General features: G+C 42.7%; 1 protein-coding gene across 1 annotated transcript in view; it reads left to right on the forward strand.

Moving 5' to 3' along the window:
* Window positions 1-25,280, forward strand: part of GRHL2 (grainyhead like transcription factor 2) — a 112,282-nt gene that overhangs the window by 14,472 nt on the left and 72,530 nt on the right. Inside the window, exons 4-6 of the mRNA XM_065895190.1 lie at window positions 8,293-8,348; window positions 11,425-11,581; window positions 15,109-15,220. Of these exons, the coding sequence (XP_065751262.1) occupies window positions 8,293-8,348; window positions 11,425-11,581; window positions 15,109-15,220 (325 nt within the window). The remainder of the gene's footprint in view (window positions 1-8,292; window positions 8,349-11,424; window positions 11,582-15,108; window positions 15,221-25,280) is intronic.

Consider the following 25,280-nt stretch of genomic DNA (forward strand, 5'->3'; position numbering starts at 1 on the left):
GTTGAGTCCCATTTCTTTCCCACATTGATATCCAGTGTTCCAGCATCATTTGTTGAAAAGACAATATTCTTTCCATTTAATTGCCTTGGGATCTTTGTAGAACAACAATTGCTGATATAGTTGTGGATCACCTCTCCAATTTTTGACCCAGAATATGTAATGCTTTTCTTCTTGTCTTTAGTTCAGGTCAGCTGCTTCAGCATTTAGGAGCAGTGCCTTTACACTTGAGTCGATGGTCACTGACATCTCATTTTGCACCCCACCTGGGTCAATAAAAGACAATGGCAGAAGGAGAAAACTTGTGGTTTCTTATTTCTTAAAGAGGAGTGACTGTGGTGGCAGTATACCAAATACTTGCAGCCCGATACCCATTTAGTTGCCAGTGGGACAAAATTCAGCCACCTGAGGCTGAAATTGTAACCCTAAATAATCATATTTTAAAATAATAAGCATTTGATGAGCACTTACTTTGTGCTGGGCATCATTCTAAGTGATATATACTCATTTAATCCTCACAAAAACCCTATGAGGTACTGTCATTGTCATCTGTGTTTTCCAAATGAGGATACTAAGGCACAGAAAGCCTAAGAACACCCACGGTCGCACCGTAGTAAGTGGCAGAGATGGGACTTGCCACAAGCTGTCGGGCTCCAGGGCCAGTGTCCTTAGCCGTTACCTCTACACTCGGAGACACTGTGGGACCTTCCAGTTCTTAGGAGCTCCATAACTGAACATAGTGCCTTGCTTAAATGTGTTTGTTTTCTTAAATGAGGATTCTTTGTCTACGTCATTAGCTATTTCTCATCTTTCATATGAGAATAAGAGGAACAGAAGGAGCCAGCTCTCTGCAGCGTTGGGAGGGCCTCACAGTAGACAAGTCACACTAGCAGCCCTTCTTTTCCTGGCCTGTCGTTCCTGAGTGCCTGCTGCATTCTGTGAAATTGGGGAATGAGCAGAGTGAGACACAATAAATTCCCCGCCCTTACCAGGCTTCCGTATTTCTTGGGCTCTGGTAGCTTTATATCAAACCTTCAGTGTCCTTGTAATAAAAATATTATCTTAAAGTTTGCTCCTTTAGCTTCCTGTGTGGTGTGGCTTAAAAGAGTCAACAACTCGCTGCTGCTGCTGCTTTTTTTTTTTTCAAACTGAGCAAGGGATCTCGTAGGGTTTTTGGTATTGTTGAATATTTGATTTGCCCTCAAGCAGTCAGGGGTGCTTTTGTAGAGAAAAGCAAGTCATTCCACGTAGGAATGTGAGGTGCATGCTTTTTCACTAAAGGGTTGCTACTAACGTTTTTCTCACACAGTGCAGAAATATTACATTAGTCACAGAAGAGTCCGTGGATGTGGTCCAATGTCAGCGGAACCATCATGCTACTTGGAGGATGTGTTATGAGTTGTGTTTGTGTTGTAGGTAAAGAGGCTTATGAAAGGACGCAGTTGTATTTGGGGTTTTATTTTGGAGTGGATGAGAAAGCAACTTACCAGAAACTAAATGTGAAAATTATTTCCACCGAGTTTGGTTTAGCTGCTCTCCTAGTCTTGGAAATCAGTGTTTACATTGCATATTATAATTCAATCTGATGTAAATTAAATGGAATGATTTATCATGATCTTTAGCCATGGCACTGTCAACCGGTTATAAGATCAGGTGAGCTCAGAGTGATTTCACCAAGTAAATTTCACTAAGGAAAATTTGTCTAAAACCTAGCACTTCCTTTAGGCAAACTACTAAAATGTCTACTACTTGTTGAATTAGGAAGTTTCATTTGCTATTAGAGATGACTTCTTCTCTCTCTCTCTCTCTCTCTCTCTCTCTCTCTCTCTCTCTCTCTCTCTGTGTGTGTGTATAGTGATACCAGGGAAGGGAGCAGTTTGGTTCAACTGAGGCTAGTAGCATTAAAAAGTTCTTTAATGAATTTATTTTAGCTAATTTGATTTATATTTTATTTTGTATCCTCTTCGTAGTAACATTTGGTAAATATTTGTTTATACTGGGTGTTAGGCATTGTGCTAGACGTGGGAGTAGACGGCAGGAGGTGTGCCTTGGTTTCTATGCTCTAGAAGGTTACTATCTATATAGCTGCTATTTATTGAGTACTACTGTGTGCCAGGCACTGTGGCTTACACGCTTTATTTCTAATATTTACTATACCACAATTCTGCAAGGAAGGTATTACTCTTCCCACTTTACAGATGAAAAAACAGAGATTCAGAGAGGTTATGAACGTGCCAAAGGTCACACAGCTAATAAGCAAAGAGTATAGTTGATAAATATAAAACAGGGTAGTATTAACACCTAGAATGCTTTTAGGAAACATGTAAACCTTGAGAGATGCAAGAAAGAGTTTTTATAGAAAAATCATATGTATTGTCATCATAAGAATCAGAGTAGAAGAAAGAATTTGCTATTCTGTACTACAATTTTGTATGTCAGCTAACATAAGTCTAACTGTATGAATGAAGGAACACCAGATCTCAGTGATTTGATACACTAAATGTTTATTTCTTGCTAATAATAATCTTGATAGATGTCTGCAGACCTGTCTTTTGATCAGGAATCCAGGTTCCCTCCATCTTGTGACATTACCATCTCTATATGTGGCTTTAGGGTCATCCCAGCTGGGGAAGAGAGACCATGGAGATGGCACACTGAGTTGTAAATAACTATGACCTGGAAGTATTGCTATTACCCCTGTTCACATTTCATTGGCTAGAACCAGTCACATGGTCTTAACTAACTGCAAGAGGTTAAGAGAAGTCTAGTTTTCCCATGTGCTCAGGAATGAGAATGATTTATGTGTGAGCACCAGATATCTCTACCATGTATTTCATTATTTAGTCCCTGGTATGTTATTTGTCAAATTAACATAGTTTGCAGAGAATCCTGAAATAAAATCAAAGAATTATTATTTGTTATACCCAACAGACATATGATGGTTATATCCATTGATGTTATATTCATCTGTAGACTGATACTGGAAGTTACCCTGGATCTAAACCCTGTCCAACATGACTAATTTTTAACTGACAGTTCACTTCCCACCACAAACTTAAAGAACACAATCTTAAAAATGTTGATTCAAGTACTGAAGTGGAACATGGCTTCACTTTTTGATCAGTGCAACCAATTTTGTTGTTTTTATTTTAAATACATGTTATAGTGCATATGGTACCACTAAAACTTCTATTATTTTATTAGTTTGTTTTTGCACCAAGCAAAATTTTGGAAAATCCTTAGCATACACATTTTTTTTTTTTTTTTTTTTTTTTTTCCTTGCGGTACGCGGGCCTCCCACTGTCGTGCTCTCTCCCGCTGCAGAGCACAGGCTCCGGACGCGCAGGCTCAGCAGCCATGGCTCACGGGCCCAGCCGCTCCGCGGCATGTGGGATCCCCCCGGACCGGGGCACGAACCCGCGTCCCCTGCATCGGCAGGCGGACTCCCAACCACCGCGCCACCAGGGAAGCCCAGCATACACATTTTATACTTGGGAAGGATTTAGGTTTCTCTATACATAGTCAAATTTTACGAGGTTGGATGGCCTATTATTAGGTTCCTAGGGGCCATCTACCCAGCTCTTGAATAGAAGGGCTCTGGAAATCCCCGTGCTGTTAAAGCTGTTACTTTGCAGCACCATTTAATGCTTTGATCACTGTTGTCTCTTGAAAATGCTCTTAGCTTTATGTCCGCAGCTTCAGTTATCATCTATGTCCTGAATACTTTTCACATTATTTTTCTCCAGCCCAGTTCTCTCTGAGCTCCAGACCTTTATGTTCAGCTGCCTGTTTGACTCACCACCAGCTCAAAATCTGACTTACATCTTCCCTCACGTTCTCTGCTCTAGTGGAGTGGCACCACCGTCCTTCCGGTTTCTCAAGCAACGAGGATTTTTTTCTTGATGCTTTGCTCTGCGATAATCCCCATCTAAGTCATTATCAGTTCTGTCAACTTCACTTTCTTAAATCTCTCTGAAATCATCTATCTCCATTCTACTTCCACCATACTGACCCAAGCTGTCATTATCTCTGGCCTATAATACTGTCCACTTTTGTGCACTGTACCTGGGATGGTCTTTTCAGAATGCTAATCTGATCGTGACACCCTCTCACTGAAATCCCATTGTTTTTAGGATTAAGATGTAAATCTTTAACGGGTTTACAAGGCCTTGCACATGCTGTTTCTCCTCCGCCTTTCCCACCTCATCTTGCACATCTTTCCCCCTGGTGCTCTCTGCTCTGAGCATCATTCAGTTCTGTGAACCTGATATGCTCCCTCCTGCCTCAGGACCCATGTGCCTGCTACTCCATGTTTTAGGACTGTGCTGTGCAATACTGCAGTCTCTAGCCACCTGTGGCTATTCGAATAAAATTAAAAATTCAATTCCTCAGTCCCACTATCTCCATTTTAAGTGCTCAGAAGGTGCATGTGGCTAGTGGCTACCATATTAGTGAAGATACAGAACACTTACATCTTTGCATGAAGTTCTATTGGACAATGCTATTCTAGAATATTCTTTACTACCTTCCACACCCTTCCTCCTGTGTGACTACCTCAAGGAAGCCTTCCCTGTCCTCCCCTTTCGGTTCCTCGTAAAGTCAGTTTTCTTTGTATCTAAGTCCACCAGCCAGAGACTACCGTGAACACGTCTGTAGTCAAAGTTACATTTATTTAGCCTGCTCCTGCAAGGGGCCCTTAGGGACAACTCAGCAAGAGAGAGTTGGGAGGAGCTCTTGGTAGTGTTTGGGCTTGTTATGGATGAATCTAAGAAGGGATCATGGAAGTGACAACCAGCTCTGGATTTCATATGTCAAGATGTTGGGGCAGTCTAGAAACTGGGTACCTCGGTCGTCATTGTTCAGGAGATGGGATGAACAAAGCAGGGCTGAGGCTATCTTTGCCAAGAAGGCATCAATCCCGCAGAAGGGGGGGGATGTTACTCACTTTTGTACCTGTGTTATTGTCTTCTGGGGTTCTGTTGGGAGCATTGCTTATCATCTGTTGGCCTTGTCCGTGTGCTGTTGGAAGCAGTACATTCTGTTAGAAGCATCAAGGCTGATTGTCAGCGGGACTGATTTTTACTTTCTCGGTGGTGATGTGCTCTCCTAGAACTCTGTTGTTCTTCTTAGAGTGCTTGCACACAGTTTGTAAATTTTTAAATTAATGATTTAATGACTAATATTTTTCATCTACTAGGTCGGAAGCTTCATGACAGCAGGGACTGCTTCTCTTTTTGTTCACTGTGGTATCCATAGCACCTAGCATGGTGTCTGATGCAAAGTAGATGCTCAGCAAATATTTATTGAAAGAGTGGATGAATGAATAAATGAATCATAAGACCTAAAAAATTGGTGGCTGATCAAAGACGTGGAATTATTTCGCTATATCTGATTTTACCACTGTTAAGAATCATTGTCTTTTCGTAGTAGATTCTTAGTAGATGTCTCTTTCCTCCCACCCAAGGAGAAAACTAGAATTCTAATATTCAAAATTTAAATATAACATTCTAATATTCCTTGATGTCTAAAGTCCTTTAAGGATAATCTAGAAAATATATGTTACCATACTTCCTTTACTACCATTTTTCTCAGGCCAAATGATTAAGAAATGTATAGATGCGCTGCATCAAATCACAGCAAGGTATGGTGATGTTGGCTGTCTGCCTGCCTTTTGGCATCCTACAAATTATATTAAAATGTTTCCAAACAGTTGTGGAAACTTGGTAATTGTAGTCAGAATGGCCTGAGTGTTTTGGTTCTAATTCTTTTTTTTTTTTGACCAGAATTTTCTATTTGACTAAATTCTATTTCATGCATAAGCATGACAGTCTCTCCCGTTTATTAGACTTTGGCAACAAAAAGAAAACCAAGCAGCCTTGTACAGCAACAGTGAAAATGCCAAGGGTGAGGGTAGCCTACAGTTTTACTGTAGGATAAATATATATATATATATATATATATTTTTTTTTTTTAAAAGGCCTCTCTCCCTTTGGCCATATCAACAGTCATTTAGGGCCATCATAAAGGATTGTGATGTTTTCCAGGTAGAGTATACATTTAATTTTTTTTAATTATAAAGATAATGTAACCGAATTAAGGATAAATGTTTAAACTCGGAAAAAGTAATATCCATGTCAGTAATTTGTCAACTATTTTAGTTTTTTCATAGTTCTTGTTTACATGCTCATATTATTGGATTAAGAGTTTTTATTTGTTAGCCCATAGTTGACAGTCTCTCTGAGTCTGAATAGTTGTAGTATATCACATCTTCTTACATCCCCTGGGACATTAGAACCCTAGAATGTATCAGTCCAATATGTTTTAGTAAGCAAGTCTATCCTCAGGCTGCACGGACCTATGGCATGGGCAATGAACTCATTCAGGGCCTTGCTTATTAATACTGGTTCACCATGTGTTGTTACGGGTTACCACATATTCCTTCAAAGAAGACCTTTGAAATGCATCTTCTCTGTCTTGGAGTCATTTCCTTAAATGCTCTTTTCATCATGCTACCTTCCTACTCCAAAATTTCCTAATTCTTAAATATATTAAGGATCAAAGCAAAGTTCACAACAGCCATAAAATCTTTCCAGAATTTTGCTGATCTTCCTTTCCTGGTAATGTTCATTCTGTACTTTTCCAGTCAGGACACCTGAATAAATGAATGGATGAATGCTTTAACATAGACCTTCATATCTAGTCATGTACTGTATTTCAGTTTCTTTTGTTGTCATTTTTCATATGAATTTACTCACCTCCTCAACCAATTTTTATATATTTGAGGCAAAGAAAGTGCCTTATATATTTTCTCTATGTCTCTTGGCACCAGTCAGATGCTGAAGCCCGAGAATATTTCCATTTAATGCCTTGTTGATGGGTTGACTGATTGCAAAAGAAACACAAATCTGTATCTTTGAGTCTCTGTCATGATTAATAAGCTAGTTAACAAATACTTGTCAGATGCTCCTGGGCTGCGTTTGGGTAAACTTTGAAGGGCAAACTGTCTTCTCGGATCCACGGAGTTTATAAGACTGTATATAAAGAAAGATCCTATGTATGTACATATGAAGTGTGAGGTGAGGGCACACTGCATTCAAGTGATGGTGGTTAGAGATTGTGAAGGAAATTTGGAAAATAGCTGTGAGTAAACCTTTCCTGAGAAGGAAATCTTTGAATTACTTGTCAAAGAATGGAAGTTTATGGCAGAGAAATGAAAGGCAAGACGGTTGTTTCTTAGAAAGAGACACTAGAAAAAAGGCCACAGCGGAAGGTCCAGATCTGTGTGGTCCACCAAGTGCTTTTTCATCAATATTCTATTATATTTACTTTAGGATCAAGAGTTAGGGCTTTTGGTGCATCTACTTTTAAGAAGGTTCTAAAATGTAGCAAAGTGCATCCTACTTGCACTAAATATACAACAACTGAATGTCTGTGGACCCAAGCCTTTTCACATGTAATACTAAGACTTAGAATTTCCCTCCGCAAAATTACTTTTAACACTGTTGTGATAATGAAGATGTTAGAGAAGGGCATTGAGTACGATCAAGTGATTACTATAGAACAGAATTTTTGTTGTTGTTGTTGTTGGAAGAAAAAAATGTCAGTGTGAACTTCAGTTTCACAATTTTGCCTGGGTATGGAACAGAATTTAATACACATAGATAGAGCTCACCACGTTCCAGGAACTGTTTGTAGTGCTTTATCTCTGCTAATGCATTTAATTCTTCTCATCACTATAAGTAGGCATTTTGCAGCTGAAGAAAATATGGCACTTGCCTCAGTCTACATAGGCAGCAGGTAAAAGAGCTAGAACTTGACCCTAGAACTTGACCCTAGAAAGTCTTGCTCCAAAAACTATGCCCCAGAACTCTAAATACTGCTTTATGATACGCTATGTGGCTTCTCTGTAATGAGTATTCCGTTAACTCAGAATTTGTGACTTTTGGAATAAGTGTTGGAGAGAAGAAAATGGAAGAGATGTTTACATGTTTGAGGAAACAGTTTCCAGTACCTGGAGACAATTTAGGAACACCTGTGGACATGTCAATGCGGACATGTGAATAAAAGCACAAATGCATTTTCTGTTGAATGTAATTCTCAGTGTGCAGGTGGTATGCAAGTTCTATACACAAATGGTAATCATTTTCACTGTAGTTGAAAACATAATACCAAAAAAATGTGTAATTTTCCTTTCTAAAATGGGGATAAAACAGTTTGGATACATTTGTCACTTTTTTTTTTCTGCATAATGACTCACCTATTTGTTTTAATTTTGATGACTTTTAAATTTTGCAGAAATTTCGGAGTGCTTCAGTTGGGGCTGAGGAGTACATGTATGACCAGACATCAAGGTAGGTTACAGGAGATGCCCCTAGAAACTGATGAACTGATAACTGTTTAAATGTATCGTCAAGTTATACTTTTACACCTTTAAAAGAAAATTCTTTTCTCTACACAATGACTTCTAAATTACTATTTCCAGTCTTGATCAATTTTCTGAGACCTACCTGTACCCTTCCTTTGTCCTTTTGCTGCTAGACATCCCTTCTTAGGTGTTCCTCTAAACCTCAGGCACTTGGGCCCCCAGCACAGCATGTACGTGTCTTTTCCTCTTCTTTCCTTCCTTCTTCACTTCTTTCACATCTGTTCCTCCACTTTTATTTCTTGTTTTGCTAATGATGCCATCCTCGCAGCCACACACTCCAGAGGTGCAAGGTGCTTGCCTTCCTGCTACACGTTCATGGCATTTGCCAAGTGCTGGGTGTCCTATTCTACCTGTCCTGTCTCTTCCAATTTACTCTTGTGCGTATGCTTCTGAGCTGTTGCAACATAACAGGTTGCCCTGCCAGCACTTTCTTTTCCCTTCCGTTCCACTTTGGACATTTCTACCTACTAGCTGTCACAGACTTTGCTGCCTTCCATCTTCCAGCAATGAGATAGGGATTGAGGATAAGTTATAACCTGTCCTTAAAAGAGGCCCATAGACTTTTGCAGGAGACCTGTGTGATGTCATACAAGTTGCAATACAGTTGCAAAGTGATGAGTCCTGCTACAGAGATACACGAATAGACAGCTGAGATGACCTGCAGGCCTGGGGGTGTGTGGGGTGTGAGTGGGATGGGACCAGAGGAAAGCTTTACAAGAAGTAGCACTTGAGCTGGATCTTGATGGATTATCAGGAGTTTTCCAGGGAAAGAAGGAGGATTAAGAACATTCTAGGTAGAGGGGCCACATGTTCAAAGTCCTTGGTCATGATCATGCCTGTAGACAGGAGAGAATGGCAAGGATGAATTAATCCATCCCATTTACAAAACTTATCAGTGATTTCACCATTTCCGACAGAATAAGACACAAATTCCTTATGAAGGTAGTTGGGGCCGTCTATGTGCTGGTCCCTTTTTACTGTAAACCTTGTCCCCCACTGTATTTCTTGGCCCTTTGCTTTTACATGTATGGCCCTCTTCTCTTCTCTCTGTTTCTGCTTGAAGCCCTCCTGCCCCTTCAGGGTCTTGCTCCAGCCTCAGGCTCCCCAGTCACCCTCTCCAGATTCTCCCAGCCAGAATTTGGGTGTGCAGTGGGGATGAAGGGTAGGGGAGAGGCAGAGAAGATAAAGTTCCAAATCACCTTCTAAAACGTGGAAATACATGTATAATTTGCATGCTGTCAATCCAGATAACCATGCAGCCAGCTATCAGGCCAGTGAAAAGAGCAACGACCTACCAGTCATGTGACCTGGTGTCTCTTTCTGCTGCTGTCATTGTCTCCAGGGGTGAGCAAGTTTCTCAGTCTCTCCTCAGCTGTGAAATGAGGAAAGTGGTTCTTATCTTGTGTTGTGGATCCCTTGAAATTATATTGAAATTAATTAATGACGTGAATCCCTTGAAATTATATTAAAAATCATTAGTGTTCATATGTGCTTTTATCTGGGAAGAGGGTTCACAGCTTTCTTCATGTTTTCCAAGCAGTCTGTGCCCTAGACAAGTTGCACGCTCCTGGTCTAGGTGATTCCTAATATCCTGTCCAGGTCTCAAACTTTATGATTCAGTGGGTTATCTTGAAATTGCTTTTTCTAGGCAAAATGACAGTGGAATTGGTTCTGTCTTGCATGATTTATTTCCCACCTTATTCTAAGACACATATTCTGGAATTTGCTTTGTTTATCAGCTTAAGCCTAAGATTTTTATCATGGAAGAGGAATATTATTTTGCCCTTCAAATTTCTTTCTCATTATAAAAGTTAAAAAAAAACCCAAACATTGCAGAAATATTCAACATAGAAAGCAAGAGTCCCCCATAATCTTGTAAGTAGATCATTTTAAGAGGCAAACTTCATTTTTGCACGCAGCCTTTCACAGACTGAAATTAAAGAGCTAAAAAAATAGATAGACCCAGTGAAGAGCCTCTGATGATTCTCAGAAAACACACAAAGCACTTGGAATTGGATCATCATTGCATGCCATCCTGCAGTGACAGAAATAAATATTCTGAATGAGCATCTTAAATAGATGTGATTCATATCCGTTGCTCATTTCGAACAATGCGTATATTCTTCAAAGTTGGGAAAATCAGTGCTTTGCTTTTATAAGTTAACTTGTATTTGTAAAATATTCGGGAGATTATTAAGAGCAGGGATCTGCAAACTTTTTTTCTGTAATGGGCTAGATACTAAGTATTTTAGGTTTGGCATACTACACAGTCTCTGTCACAGCTACTCAACCCTGCTGTGGCAACACAAACAAACAAGTGTAGCTGTGTTCTAGTAAAACTTTATTTACAAAAAACAGGCAGCTAGCTGGCTTTGGCCGCCAGACCGTTGTTTGCAAGCTCCTGATTTAGAGCAGTAACCCTGTCATGAGTTCTTTTGCAGGCTTAAAAAACAAAACCCCCAAATCAAAAATTACTCCCTGTTATGGAGCTAGATTCCATATAGATTTCAATAATGAATGAGTTCTAGATTTTTACGTTTTGAACTATTTTAAAGTGGGATGTAGCTATTTGCAACACCTTGGCTAGACAAAAGAAAGTTGGTATACGGATGAATTGAACAAAACCATTCACATATTTGGCTTGTTGCTAGGATGAAAGTGGCAAATTTTAGCGATTCTTAAGTTGGGGCATTACCAAGGACCAACTAAAACCTAACAGAGGCTCCCCCGGCTCCGCCTGGCACAAGTAGACGGGCACATTGTGGACTTTCTCCCCTTCTAAACCATCTGGTTTATGGGCCACTATTAGAAATGTTGTGTGCAGTGTACTAACAGTGACCTTTGGTGCGGTCTCATCTCCTTTGCCACGTGCCGTGTTTTGTCTCTGAAATGGAGTAAACGTTGGTTAATATTCATACAAAATGCTATTGATGTGAAATTGATCCAGAAGCCAGAAATGTCCAAGTGAATGAATCTGACCGCTGTTTGTCTTCTGTTCACAGTGGCACATTTCAGTACACCCTGGAAGCCACCAAATCTCTCCGTCAGAAGCAGGGGGAGGGCCCCATGACCTACCTCAACAAGGGACAGTTCTATGCCATCACGCTCAGCGAGACGGGGGACAACAAGTGCTTCCGACACCCCATCAGCAAAGTCAGGGTAAGGGCCTCATTTCTCCAATAAAGCACAGAGGGATCAGGTGAAAGCAGTGACTACCTGCCAGCCTTGTGGAAGGGCATGGAAAAAAATCCCCAAATAAATAATTCTAGAACAAATGTCAGAGAGCTGGGGCAAGAGAACTTATTGGCTTGCAGTTTATCATCTTAATCAGTAACTAATAAACCCCAGGGAAGGGACGTGGTTGGAACATGCTTTCTGACTGTATCCAAGGAATTTCCCCAGCTTCATTCATTGCCTATGTGCTACCTAGTTGTTGTCGTCGTCGTTTTCAATCAAATGATGTGCAGTTTTCAGGTAAGCAGCCGTAAGTCAGAGCGTATGTGTGGGCAGGAAAGAGCTGGGCTTTCTTCTGAAAAGGAGGATGCAATTCATTCTGCGTCCCTGGGCCCTCCGCAGCTTTGCTAAAAGACTTCTGCAGCCTGGCACTTACTCAGGAGTCAAGAGGTGGGCATGGTATGATCCCTACCAGGAGTGACTTGGAGGAATTTTCACATTCACGAGTTATTAGTTCTATTTGTGGGACATGAAACTGCCTTGGAAGCCTGCCAGCTTCTCGCATTCTCGCTACTGCCAAGAAGGGAGGGAACTGGTAATCCCTGTCGACTGAAAAGGAAAATTATAGCAGAGCTCTCAAAAGAGGTTGAAGGAGCTTCCTGCCCTGTTGTAAAATGATTTATGCTGCTGTGTGCGTGGTGTGCACTCCTAAGCTCTTTCTTCTGCATACTGAGAAAGGAGCGCCGTGCTGTGCCGAGCCCAGTGAGTTTACCCCAACCCAGATTCCCAGGCAAAGGTAACCCCTGAGGTAGAAGAGAAAAGAGTGTCCAGGCGCCTGCTGGCCGGTTTGCCTGTTACTAGCTTTTAGGTAAAATCGTTGCAGTGCTGCTTTCTTGAATCAACCCGGTTTTACGGCTTTGTTTCCATGAGAAAGACAAGGAAGAATGGCTGCTCATTTGTCCAGCAGGCCTTTCTCCCTCCAAGGCCATCCCAGTTCAGATCGGAGTGACAGGAGGCAGGGCGGTTGAGAGTGAGGGGAAAGACAGGGAGGATGTGGGGCTAACGACCCACCTGAGGCTGAACCCGTGGCGGTGGAAAAGTGCTGTTTGCCCTCCAGAGGAGTTAGTATGTTCCAGCCCTGAGGTCAAGGCTACGGTGGAGGTACGCCGTCAGCCGCAGCAGCAGCAGCGTCGTCATCATCAGTCATCATCGTCCCCATCATCACGACAACCAGGGCCACAGTAACAGCTAGTCTTTACTGAGTGTATCTTCTGTGTGCTGGACACTGTTGAGCACTGTACATCTAGTAACTCGTTGAAACTAACAACAGCCCTGTGAGACAGGCCTTCCTTTAATAATGTTACAGATGAAGAAACTTGGCCTTTTAGAAGCTAGCAACTGACCAAGGTTACATAGCTCAAACGTGAGGGAACTGGGTTATATCTCAAGCCGTCAGACCCCTGAACCTACTCTCTTAACCACTAAGTGTACTGTGTTGTGTAGCATGGAGGCCTGAAAGGCAGACGGATTTTAGCATGGGATCCACCTCTGGAAATATATCCTAGAATTTGTATCCGAAACCCTCACATGTGGATGCCCGGTAAGAAGGCACTGGATACAAAGTCTTAAAAAAAAAAATCGTGTAAATTACAAGTGTATAACTCACGTACACACCTTGTTGGTAACAACACTGTGACCATCACCCTGAAAAGATGACGACGCATGGTTAGTAATCTGAGGCTATGACAACAGTTTGTAGTGCAGGAACTTTTCCAAGAACTTTCTTTCATTGAAATCATGGAAGTGATCGAATATAGAAATTTTATTTCCTTCTGTTGCATTTTGCCTAAAACCAAGAGCCTTCCTTCTCTTAAGGACTTCAGTCTAACAGCCTTGGAGAGTAGGATGGCCCTTCTCAGAATGGACCTTTCTTACTCCTAGGCTCTGTTAGAGCCAGCAGTGTGGAGAAATGAGGGATGCACTTGGAACCTCCTAGCGCTGATTTCTGAGAACCGTGTTGCATCCCGAGTCGAAGCTTAGCCGTGGTAATAGCAGTTTCAAACGGCCTGTCTCCTTACCACTGGAAAAATACATTTCCATCACAAGAATATGCCATTTTAGTCGTGTGCTAGAAAAAATTACCTGAAATGTTATTTTTATTTTGGAACAGACAGAAAAAAACACCAGGAGGCTGGGCAGTAAACTCTTACCTATAAATGGAAAAGCCTGGGGAAGGGGGAGGGAGGATGGAGAGGGGCTGAGCCCAGAGTTCCACCAGCCCAGCCAGTGGATCCCTTTGTTGCCAGCTCTCCTCCATGCCTGAGGGTCATGCCGCTTGTGAATGCAAATAGTATGGATGCATATTTCTAAACTAGCTTTTCTAACAAACATCTGCTTTCTTGTGTAACAAATGTTTACATACCACTGGGAATAAGCCAGGTTTTGACTTGACAGTTCAGTCACAGACATGTATTTGGTATCTCTTATTTGTCGGGGCACCAGGGCCCCCCGTGGTGAGTGACTCTGTCCCAGCCCTGGTTGAGATAGGCATCAGTGGGAAGACGTTGCCGTGGACTGAATAATTGTAAATAATTAGGTAGATGACTACAAGTATGTGAAATGCTACAAAGGAGAAGTTATTAAAGAATGAGAGTCATTGAAACATTCTTCTGGAATAGCAGAAAAATGTCTAAGAAGTATTTTGCATATGGAATGAGGGGGGCAGTATATTCCTGGATACGGTATTCCTCATGCTGTAACGAAAGGGTTTTTGCTTCTGGTTTGTTTATTTGTTCGTTTTTGGTACCTCCTCCATCTCGTAAATGACAATGAATTAACATGTATTTAGTTGAACAGGGCTGTAACTTAGAAGTGAAAGCAGTTTGGGATACTTATTTCTACAAGACGTTATTAGTTTCTCATGCCCATTTTAAAAGTCCATCCACATATTTTTATAAAGGACACAGTTGACCTTGTAGCTTTTGGTCTCTGAAATATCTGTAGCTTAGATCTTCGTTCGTCAATATGAGCTCATCTTTTAGTATTTCTCTCATTATTCCCGCGAATCCAGCCAGAGGCACTTAATTAGGCCAGAAACAGATGTTTGCTCCTTTACAAAAGCACCAAATTCTATGTTTAAGGATATGAAATTTCAAAAATGTTCTTGTTTCCAATACAAGAAAAAAATCTTTTTTGGTATGCCCACTCAGCTCACACAATAATAAATTTGCCGGTAAATTGGATAATCTGTTTGTTTATGATTCACGGTGAAAATGATGTAGCATTCTTTTTCACTATGTGCTGTTCTCGTTTCCCATTCATTTTTTTAAAGTAGGCCCATTTTCAAACAAGACAAACCATACGCCTGGGCTTATTGGGCTTTTCTAAAGCAAGAAAAGCAAATTTACAGAAATTACAGCAACCCACCTCTGATAGAACTTCTAGAACTGGAGAGTGTGTGAAGCAGGAGGTGCTGAACAGAAAGTAAGCTCCATGGTTCTCCCCCTCTGCAGAGCGTGGTGATGGTGGTCTTCAGTGAAGACAAAAACCGGGACGAGCAGCTGAAATACTGGAAGTACTGGCACTCTCGACAGCACACGGCCAAGCAGAGGGTCCTCGACATCGGTAAGTTGACCTTGACCTCCCGGCACGGCCTTTGGTAAACTGCCATGTTGTCATGATGCAAAGGAGAGCCCAGCCCAGAAATCACAGCTGGGACCCACATCACTCTCGTGATGTGCCAGGCACTTGTCTGTGCACCTTTCCTATGTTTTAGTACATTTAGTACAAATCAGGCTGAGAAGTCAAAATCAGGCGAAGCTGAGAGCAAAACACTTTTCGTTCCATAAAAGTCAACTGTGTCTCCTATAATAATAGATTTAGCTTTGCAACGGCCGTGCCAGTTTCTAAAACATATTTCCATGCCCTCTTGTGTTTGAGCCTAATAATTGGCAGGCAGGCCGGAGGAACTGTTATCCCCCTGTGGCGCGAATAACCTCAGCTCGCTTGGTTCTAGGGTACTTGTGAAGGTCACGTGACTAGATACGGCATTCTCGTTCTCTAATTCTCCATCCCATGTTCCTTCCATCCAAACACATGTCTAAGTGCCAATGGTCCTAGGTGATCAGACAAATGCAATGTTTGAGAGAGCTTTCCCGGCAGCAGAGAAGGAATGGACCTGCCAAGTGCATTTTCTGGAATCTGTACATACAGCACAACAGCTGGCCTACGGGTGCTGGCCTCGAGTGAACAGGCAAGAAGAGTTACTGACTGGAGGAGGGAGAGGAGGTGGGAGATGGTAGAGCTGAAGGATCCTCAGCAATAGGAGACGGAGGGCAGGCTGCAATCTCACTCACGCCTGACGCTGGTGGCACAGGTTCTGCTTCCTTGCTGGATTCAATTCTATCTACCTTCTTGAAAAAACGATCCAGTGATACTGTACTACGGTACTCTGTACGGTACTGTACAGTAAAGTACACAAAAGCACCGCCACTTGCACAGGACGCACGCAGGTGACAAGGTACACCAGACGCATGAGCTAACTTACGTGATGGGACACGTGAACACAGGTTCGAATCTTTGAAAGTTCACAACTTGAAGGCAGGGGACTTAACGTATATGTGTTTCTAAGTAATTTTAACACTTTATCTACTTGCTGCTTCCATGAGAAATAAATCATTTCTCATTTATAGGCTTTATTTTCACATTTTGCAGACCAAGAGCGTACAGCCCCAGTGAGGATAGGCCAAGCGAGGGTTTCCACTGTCTTGGATACCAGAGGTGTTAATGAGCCATTAAAAGGATGTTTACTTTGATTTCTTTCGCATTGTAATGAAGGATTTTTCAGACCTTCCATCTCACACTTGCTAGGGCCCCTTGACCAATGGCAGAGAAGTCAGTAACTAGGTGAGGGTTAGAGACTCACTGTAGAACATATGGAAACTAACTTGCTGGTTTTTCTTGTAAAATGGCTACACCACTCCTCCCCCTTCCCCCCTGCCACACATACACATCTGTAAACTCATCAAGCTTATTTATCTAATGAACTAGGAAGCCGAGGTCTAGAGGGGCTCACTGACCCACCTTTCCAAGTGACTTGTCCTCAGATAATTAGGGCAGGAATTAGTGCAAGAGCTGGGATAAAAACAGTCTTCCTCACCCAGGTCATACCCTGAACCCCCAAAACTGACAGACTAGGACGAAGGACTTGGGGATACTTGCCATAACCTGCTTTGCAGCCAGTCTGCACAGAGCAGAGGAACAATTTTATTTTCTTTGAAAAGTTTAGCCTTATCATTATTGCCCAAGAAAATGAGAGGAGCAGTTAAATAGAAATATGGACTAGGTCCAAATAAGGCAAATAATAAAAGCATTTTCCTGGCTTACCTATTGGTTTAAATTTGATGTCATCACAACGTTTACTTTTCTTAGACCAGAATAATCTCTCAGGTCTCATACGATTTCAGATCTTACCTCTTTATCACCTCTTGCCTGCCTTTTCTCCCTCATGTAACCCTTTACACATGCGTGTGTGCACACGTGTACCATTGAGATGTGTGACTCTTACTAAGTAGCTTCATGGCTACTTGGGCTACTTGCTCTGAATCTGAGATGAAGACACTGAATCAGCCCCTTAGCTTCAAATGGAAAATCAAATTTCAGACCACAGTCTCTACCCCTAATCTCAACCTGACGGGATTAGGAAATATGCAAAAAATCTCCTCTAATTCATTCTTGTACTAGATTAAAAAAAAAAAAAATCAAGCCCTTTGTTCCTCTGCCAGTGGGTGGTTAATGCCATTTCCAATAGAATGGGGAAGCTGATGCTGCCGCGGCACGTATGTCTGTGTGTGGTAGCCGTCACCGGTAGTAACTATGCAGGGCAGTGTAGAGAATGGTCGTGTGGCTGCATCTTGGCTGCTGAGGGGGTAGGGAGGCCCAAGAGTGTGTATGCTATACCGTTGTCATTTTGGGTCGAGAACCTTCTAGTAGCCTGCAAAAGAAAAGGAAGAATCCAAAATTATGTAATGTGTTATCTTTCTTCACCTCCATGAACTGGAGGTTAAAGTCAGGGCTCCAAAGTTGCAGTTCCCACGCCTCCACCAGCCACTGTGGTCAGCAGGTTCAGCTGAGCCCTGCAGGTAGTGAACGTGAAGCTCACGTTAGAGACTGAGATGAGGCCCCTTTTGCTAAAACAAGCATTCATAACCTTGGTCCTTGGGGTCTGTGGGTGTGGGCTATAGGGGAACCTCAAACAATTACGCGTAACACAATTTTGTGCGTATGGGTGTGCGCACCCTTTCCTCTCCTTTCCGGGGGTGCCTGGGACAACCAGCCTGTCTCCGGCATGCGGCCTCCCTCCCTCCATTCCAGGAGAAGCCCGATGGAGCTCTTACCTCTCTTTGTGTCTTTCCTCCTTCAACATCCCCTCAGCACTCACACTCAAGGATTCTCCTGTCATCTCTTGCACCCTGAAATAATCATGCCTGGAGGACATTCTGCATCTTTCCTGACATAAGTCTGTCTCCCTTGGATAAGATTGTTGGCTGTTCTTTGTGGCTACTCTTCATCTCCCACATACTCTTGATGCTCTGAGTACCCCTGTGTGCTGGCTGCCTGGCGGGAGAGGACCCTCAGCGTCCCCGATGGAGCCCTGTCTGTGGATCCATGGAAAGGAGAGTGAGAGCCTGAGGGCCAGGGAAGGAGGCTGCCCCTCAGAGCACGTGGCGCCTCAGCTCCCAGCTTCCTGTGTGCTGAGTGGAGTTCCCGGTGAGGCCATCCCTGCCTCACACCAGTCACATCCCTCCTTGGGTGGATACTCCCATGATGCCCAGCTTGTTCCCTCACTTCTTGGAGGCCTTTGCCTGTTGTAACCTTATCAGAGAGACCTTCCCTATCACCTTACCCAAAGTCACACCCTCATCACTCTCGAGCTCCCTTAACTTTAGTTTACTGCAGACTGCTTGTTATCACCTAACATGTTATTATGAATATATGTTTCTATTTCTTATGGTGTGCCCCCTCCTACTAGAATAAGCCCGTAAGAGCAGGCACTTGTCTGATTTGTTCTCTGCTCCGGCCCCAATGCTTAGCACAGAGCCCAGGTCATCATGAGTGTTCAATAAATATTTCCTGAAGGAATGAATGAGTGAGTGAATGAATGAATGAATGAACAAATGCATGGATGAAACTCTTATTACAGTGACAGGAGGCAGGCTTTCGAAGGAGTGAACTGTGTCTTAATAAAAGCTCCCATGTGTCTGTTGCCTTCTTTGTACTGGGCTCTTTCTATGCATCAGACATAAACATTTGGTCCTTCCTCCTGAAAACAGCTTACTTTGTTGTTTAAAAACTGACATGGTGAGGGGCTAAGAATTTTACCCAAGGTCAAATCCCTGGTAAGTGAAGATGGAAACCCAGGAATGCTGGAGTTTGCATCCCTTGTTTTATTTTTTATTATTCTATGACTTTACTCCACTGTCTATCGTCTTTGTATCCTGACCTCTAGATAGTTCTTGGCCCCCATCAGGCCCTGATTACATGCAGAGTAACTGCACACATTCACGAATTGACCTTGCATTGAGGTCCTTCTTCTCTCCTCTGCGGCTTTCTCTCCAGACATTGAGAACATCTTGCACTCTGGGTGGTAGGACTCTGGGCCACTACTAGTTGTGATATTTCTAAAAGCCAGTTCAGAGACGTGGTTCTTGCACATTAGGCCGTAAACTATGTTGGTGGGGAAGGAAACATTAGCAATTAGCTCTTACTGGATGTAAGTACAACAAACCAACCCCAGCCCAGGTGCCTTCTGCTGCTTGGCAAAGCACACAAGCAGAGTTCTCCAAGTTTCACAAGTTCTTTCTTGTGAGCTCATTGGATAACAGAATTATTCCAGGTCATAAATACGTTTACATTCTGCAGCCCAGAGATTGTCCCTGTGCCAATTGTACCTACTGTACGGAATCGCCGCTTTGATGATATCTGTCGTTTGCTCCTCTCTGAGTGTGAAAGCCCCTTTCCAAGGGGACATGGAGTTGGTGCCGGTCCCATCTTAGTTACCACCAGCTTGCAGAAAGGCAGAGTGATTCCACATTCGCTCAGCAAATGGACCCTTTGTTAGGAACAGGCAATTCAGAGATACATAAATAAGGTGGAGCCCCCTCCTCGAACTGCTCGAGTCTGGAGGCAAGAAGATGACCAGCTAAGATACCACGCGTGAGGGGCACATGGGAAGAGCACTTCCCTGAGATGTTTCTAAGACCCCTTGGAAAAGATAACAAGAGTGGCTGAGCTCGAAAAGGTGGTGGAGAGTGCTGTGAGCTGAGGAAGCAGCCCACGTGGAGGTGCGGGAATCCAGACAGAAAAACCAGAGTGAGCTTGGTGCATAATTTTATAAAATCTGGTAAGACTGTTGGCAAAGGTGGGAGGGGTGGAAACTCTCGAGCCTGCTGGTGGGAGTGTCATCGATTCAACTTACACAGGGAGTGGGGAGAAGGCGGGAAGTCCCGAGTAAACTGGGTTGAGAAAATGAGATTGAAGGCCATGGTAGCCGTGGAGATGCTTGCTTTTTTAAGGGGACTCTTAGAGCGCCAGGGATACGAAGTATAGATGGAATTTGCTGGTCTCAAGCTCTAAGAGGAGCCCCATTTAAAGCTGTTTCCATGAGGTACGGGCTGAAGCTCCAGGTCTACTTTGGAGGCTGAACGGGCCCAGCTGGGTGTTTAAGGGTCCAAGGCCCAGAAGGTTCCAGGTATTAGAGGGCCATTGACAAATACCACGTGTGTCCTGGTGGGAACGCCCAGAGCTGCAGGTGGAAAGTTGGGGAAATGCTATCTCTCAGACCGTGGGGTGGGTCTTTGCAGAGGAACCTCACCACACCAGATGCTGAGGGGAATCGAGCTCAGGGTTTCTCGTCCTCTGCTGCTTTGACATTAGCTTGGCTCCAGAGTCTTGGTTTGCAGTCCTGTTGGGGAGCCGTTGAAAAGTGTGTGTTTATACTCTTTTATATTGAGGTGTAACATGCATACTTTGTATCTTGCTAATGCAGTTTTTCTGCTGTTGAACAGAATGGGCTTCAGACATCCAGGAATACGTAAGTGAGGGTTCGTAAAAGTTCTCACTCACCCAGGTGGATGTGTTGCATTCACTTTTCAGTCCTCCTAGAACTCTGACGAGGAGGAGACTGGGAATAAATAAAGGCAAAAGGAATATGGTGATGAGGCGGTATTTCTCTTCAGTGAGTTGCAGTATTTGATTTTGGAGGCTTTGGATAACCACTGAGGATTTTTAGCAGGACTGTCATGCAGTGATATCTGTATTTCAGAGAGGTAGTTCTGGGCCAGCATGGGGGTGGGATGAAGTGAGGGAGAGACGGTTATGGCTGGGAAAGGAGAGATGCAAAGTTAACCCAGGAATGAGAGATGAATTCTAGAACTGGTGGACTCTCCAGGACTGGCTGGCTGTGGGAATAAAGGAGAAGATAAAAATCACAGAAGAAAAGCTCAGCTTTGTTAGCGAGGCGAGGCGGGTGTCCCGCCCCGAGGCAGGGGGTTGGGCAGGGCAGCGTGGCCAGCTGCGGGGGAGTGGAGGCCGGCCAGTGCTGAGTCCAGCCAGGGACACGATGACTTGGAGGCACCGCGTACACATGGAGCAGGCTGGGAGTTACCTGGGACTCATTTGCACGGTGGAGGGATCCAGTTTTGCACGATGTAAGCCATTTTAAAAACATTTGAAATGAACCACAAATCACAAAATGAACCAGACTGCATACCAAGTCTACTCAAACCGTGAATAATTCCAAAACCACTTTCCTGGGAAGGGATATTTTTCTCTTTGTTTCCTTTCAAACAGGGAAGGAAAATTATAAGACGTTCAACAACTAATATTGATTTATAAAATGAAAAATCCGAAGCTACAGCAGATATACTGAAACTCATTCAAATATAATTTCTCTACTGAACAGAATTACTGTCTTGCTTTACAATGCAGATGTTTCAAAATAATGAACATCACAGTTTTTGCACTTTCAGAACGGGTGGTGTGGATTGTCATGTAATGAGACTTACTCCACAAGCACGTCCAAATAAGCATCATTACGTGATAGTCACGTCCAATGTGACCAATATTGACATAATTTTGTAGTTAATTGTGAAACTAACCGTTTGCTCTTTATTCAATCTGTCTTTAATTTTGGTTCCCAGTAAGTAATCTTTCCCTGTACCAGGTTGTATTAGTTACATTGTTAATATTAATCCCATACTTTTCCATGGTAATTAGTAGGCAATTATAGTACATCTTGGGTTATTAGCATGTGATTATAGGATTTTCGTCTGTGCCCTAGCACAAATCTATCTCTTTATTTTTAAATCGTGTTGTTAATAGCAATCTTATATTAAGATAAAGCTTTCAGGAACACTTAAATTCCAATGAAATCAAAATATTTCTTCACGTTTAGTTCTAAATTGTTTTCTTTGAGAGTCAAAGAGAAGCCTTTCAGAAGACTTTCGAATACAGAACTTCGTTGACCACTGGGACTTATTCAGCTTGACTGTCTGTCCAGGCCTGGGAGCTCTCTTCTGAAATCCTACTCCACTTTCAAATAGGAATTGCGAATAAAGTTGTCACACCTTTCCTTCCTTCATTTCTTCCTCCCTCTTTCCCTCTCTCTCTCTCTTTCTCTCTCTCTCTCTGTCTTTCTTTCTTTCTTTCCTCCCTCCCTCCTTCCTCCCTTCCTTCCTTCCTTCCTTTTTGCTTTGAGCTTTCTAGAGGAGGCTGGCTTTGGATGTGCCCTAGAAGTGTGCTTTCTTGCAGTTTTTATAGTTAAACCTGGGTTGGGCTACTCAGAGCTGTGCAGAAAAGTGGGAGGGTAGAGACTGGGGGTTGGGCGAGGCAGCTGCTGCCTTTCAAGAGGTCAGGTAGCCAAGTAGTCAGAGTGAATCTGTGGCTCACATAGGCCTGGGAGACAAGTGTGACCTGCCACTCTCTCCTTTTCCTCTGGGTTTCCCACTCCGCCACTCAGTTGTGTTCCGTGGAGAGCCCTCCTCCCCCAGAACTGTATAAACTTTCTCCTGCAGTCGAGAAAGTGTGGGACTTCCCTCCTTTCAGAATAACTCAAGTAAATGGAATTTTGATTTTTGATGTTTCCTAGATTCTTTCCACACTTCTGAATAGATATGAAAAGGAAATTTGATTCAAAATAAAACACCACCTCTTGAGAGCCCTCAACTTAAAAAAGCAAAGAAACAACAAAAACCAACCAGGGCTGCCTGGAGAGTCAAGGCAGTGAGTCAGAGCTACACTAGAGGAGCAGCCTTGAGCCTGCCCCCTGCACAAGAGGGAACAGGCTGGGGTATGGGCCAGGCTCCGCCCGACCCGCTGTTCACGTGGCGTCGTGGTTTGGCTGTTGCCACAGGTACAGGCAGTGTAGGGCACCTCTAGTTTTATAGAGAAGTACCGTAGCCACAGCTCCTGGAAAACTTTTTTCATCTTCTACTTTGGTTATACAATATTTATGTGATAAAAATGGTAGGCTATTAATGTTATATATTTAAAAGATCACAAACGGCAAATATTTTTTTAAATTTAATCTTAGTTCAGGCGGAACAAATTAGTTTTCAATAAAAATTGAGCCACTGCGGGTTTTTATTTATTGCGTGCATGTCTGTGTATGAGTCCTAGAAGCTCCTTCTGTTGGGGACAAACACCTCTGGGGAGAATCATTTCCTCCTTGGCACGTGTGCCTAGGGTGATCCGGGGCTACCCCCAGCCTTCCCCCAGGGAATGGACCAGGACAGGGGCAGAGTTGAGACCGCCCACACTTACAGGCCCTGATCCTGGCAGACTCCCTTGCAAAACACTATTGCTGGATCTTCCTCTTTCCTTCCAATCCATGTTTCTTAAAAGAGGAGTCAATGCCTACCCCCCATCCTAAGCTACTACTCATGTCTGAATCCAGCATAACCTGCCTTTTATTAAAATTTCTTCATGCCAAATCTACAGGTATATTTTCACCCCTCACTAGTTTTCCTAGTTACTTCCAACCTCTCCTTTATTCCTTCTCTAGGGCTCTTCTCCTTTACCTGGCTGACATCTCACCCCTAAGACCTTTTCCCCCGACCCCACTTAGGTGAGATCTTCCTCATCTTTCAGGCATAGTCAGCTGCTTCCTCCACGAGTTTTAGTTTATGTCTAGACAGTAACACTTCTGCTGTGTTTCACTTGGTTTATCAGTTTACATTCTGTCCATTCCACTAGATGCCAAGCTTCTTGAGGGGAGAGAAGATTTTTTTTTTTTAACTTTTGTATAACCAGCACCTGGTATAGAGCCTGGCACAGAAAAGATGCTCAACCAGTGCTGACTAGTTGATGAACAAACTTCCATGTATGGTTCTGTGTATGTAGGTAATACCCTGGTAAGCGGGCATGTGTCTTGTTAACAGGGCAGTCAGGGTGCGGTCGGGCTGTGTCCTCTTCCATGATGAAAGGATCAATTTTGGTAGTATTTTTCTGGATGCCAGCTAAATGTGCATTTGGTACTTTAATTTCTCATATTTTATATATTATTGTGTTACGCTGTAGACTTTTTGATGAAACTTGGTTAACAACTCGAAGACTTCATTGCTAACATAGAAATATAATACCTACACTAATAAACCAAGGGGAAATTTCTCCTTTTTAACTTAACTAGAAATTATTGTTTTTCCCTGAAGCAAACAAATAGAAAGTTGTTTTAAAGCAAACTTTCCCAAGAAAAGATAGCTAGATTTGGAAATTAAAAATTATACTTACTGTGGTCTTTCATTTGGGTTAATTTTTCTTCACCGCTTCCAGGAATTGTGTTTGTCTGGCTCTAGGCATTATTGTTTAATAAACCTTTTCTGGAAAAGTTCTTCCCTACTGCTGGCAATTTGAAGCCCTGAGTGGTTAACCAGAAGGAATGTTATGCAGAGGATTAAAGCAGGGAATGGGTGCTTGAAGAGCATCCACCGAATGGATGCTCTGAGAATCTGTTTTAACGAAAGGTTAAAGCTGTCCCATAAAGAGATACTTGTTTAGATTATGAGGTTTCAGAATTAACACACACACACACACACACACACAGAGATAACTAAAACCTCTTAATAGACCCACCGTGCTTAATACCATAAAATGCTTTAATTTCCTGTCTCGCATCTTTTTCTTTTTCACGTTTACCGGGTACCACCACATTGTCTACCCCTACTTGGTGGGCCGTTATTCTATATCTTTACTGATGTAATAAGACCATGTGTTCATCTCAAACATGTAATCTATGCTTTTTATTTGAGTTTATGTTTTTTGCTTGGGGCCTAATTATTTTCTCTCTTTAGAGATGCATTTAATGACACCTCAGATAACCTGATAGTCTCACATTTTTTCATATTATTTGGTTGGCTTAAAAATTTTTAAAAAACAAAAAACCCCTGGCAATGCAGTCTGATAGTTTCACGAGACTCATCTATTTACTGAACAAAACTACAGAGCTGGTCTTTTCAGCTGTCCTCCAGTGATGGCTGGAAGCCTCTCTCTCACTCTGCCTTTCAGCGGGAACAAATGTATGTCTTCGTTGCCTCTGCAGTACCCGCAAGTGTGGAATTAGGCAAATCTAAAGGTTTTTTTTTCCCTGTTTACAAAATCTAAAACTTGCCAAGAGAAAGTTTTTCCCCAA

This window comes from Phocoena phocoena, chromosome 17 (assembly GCF_963924675.1).
Source record: "Phocoena phocoena chromosome 17, mPhoPho1.1, whole genome shotgun sequence".
NCBI classification, from domain to species: Eukaryota; Metazoa; Chordata; class Mammalia; order Artiodactyla; family Phocoenidae; genus Phocoena; species Phocoena phocoena.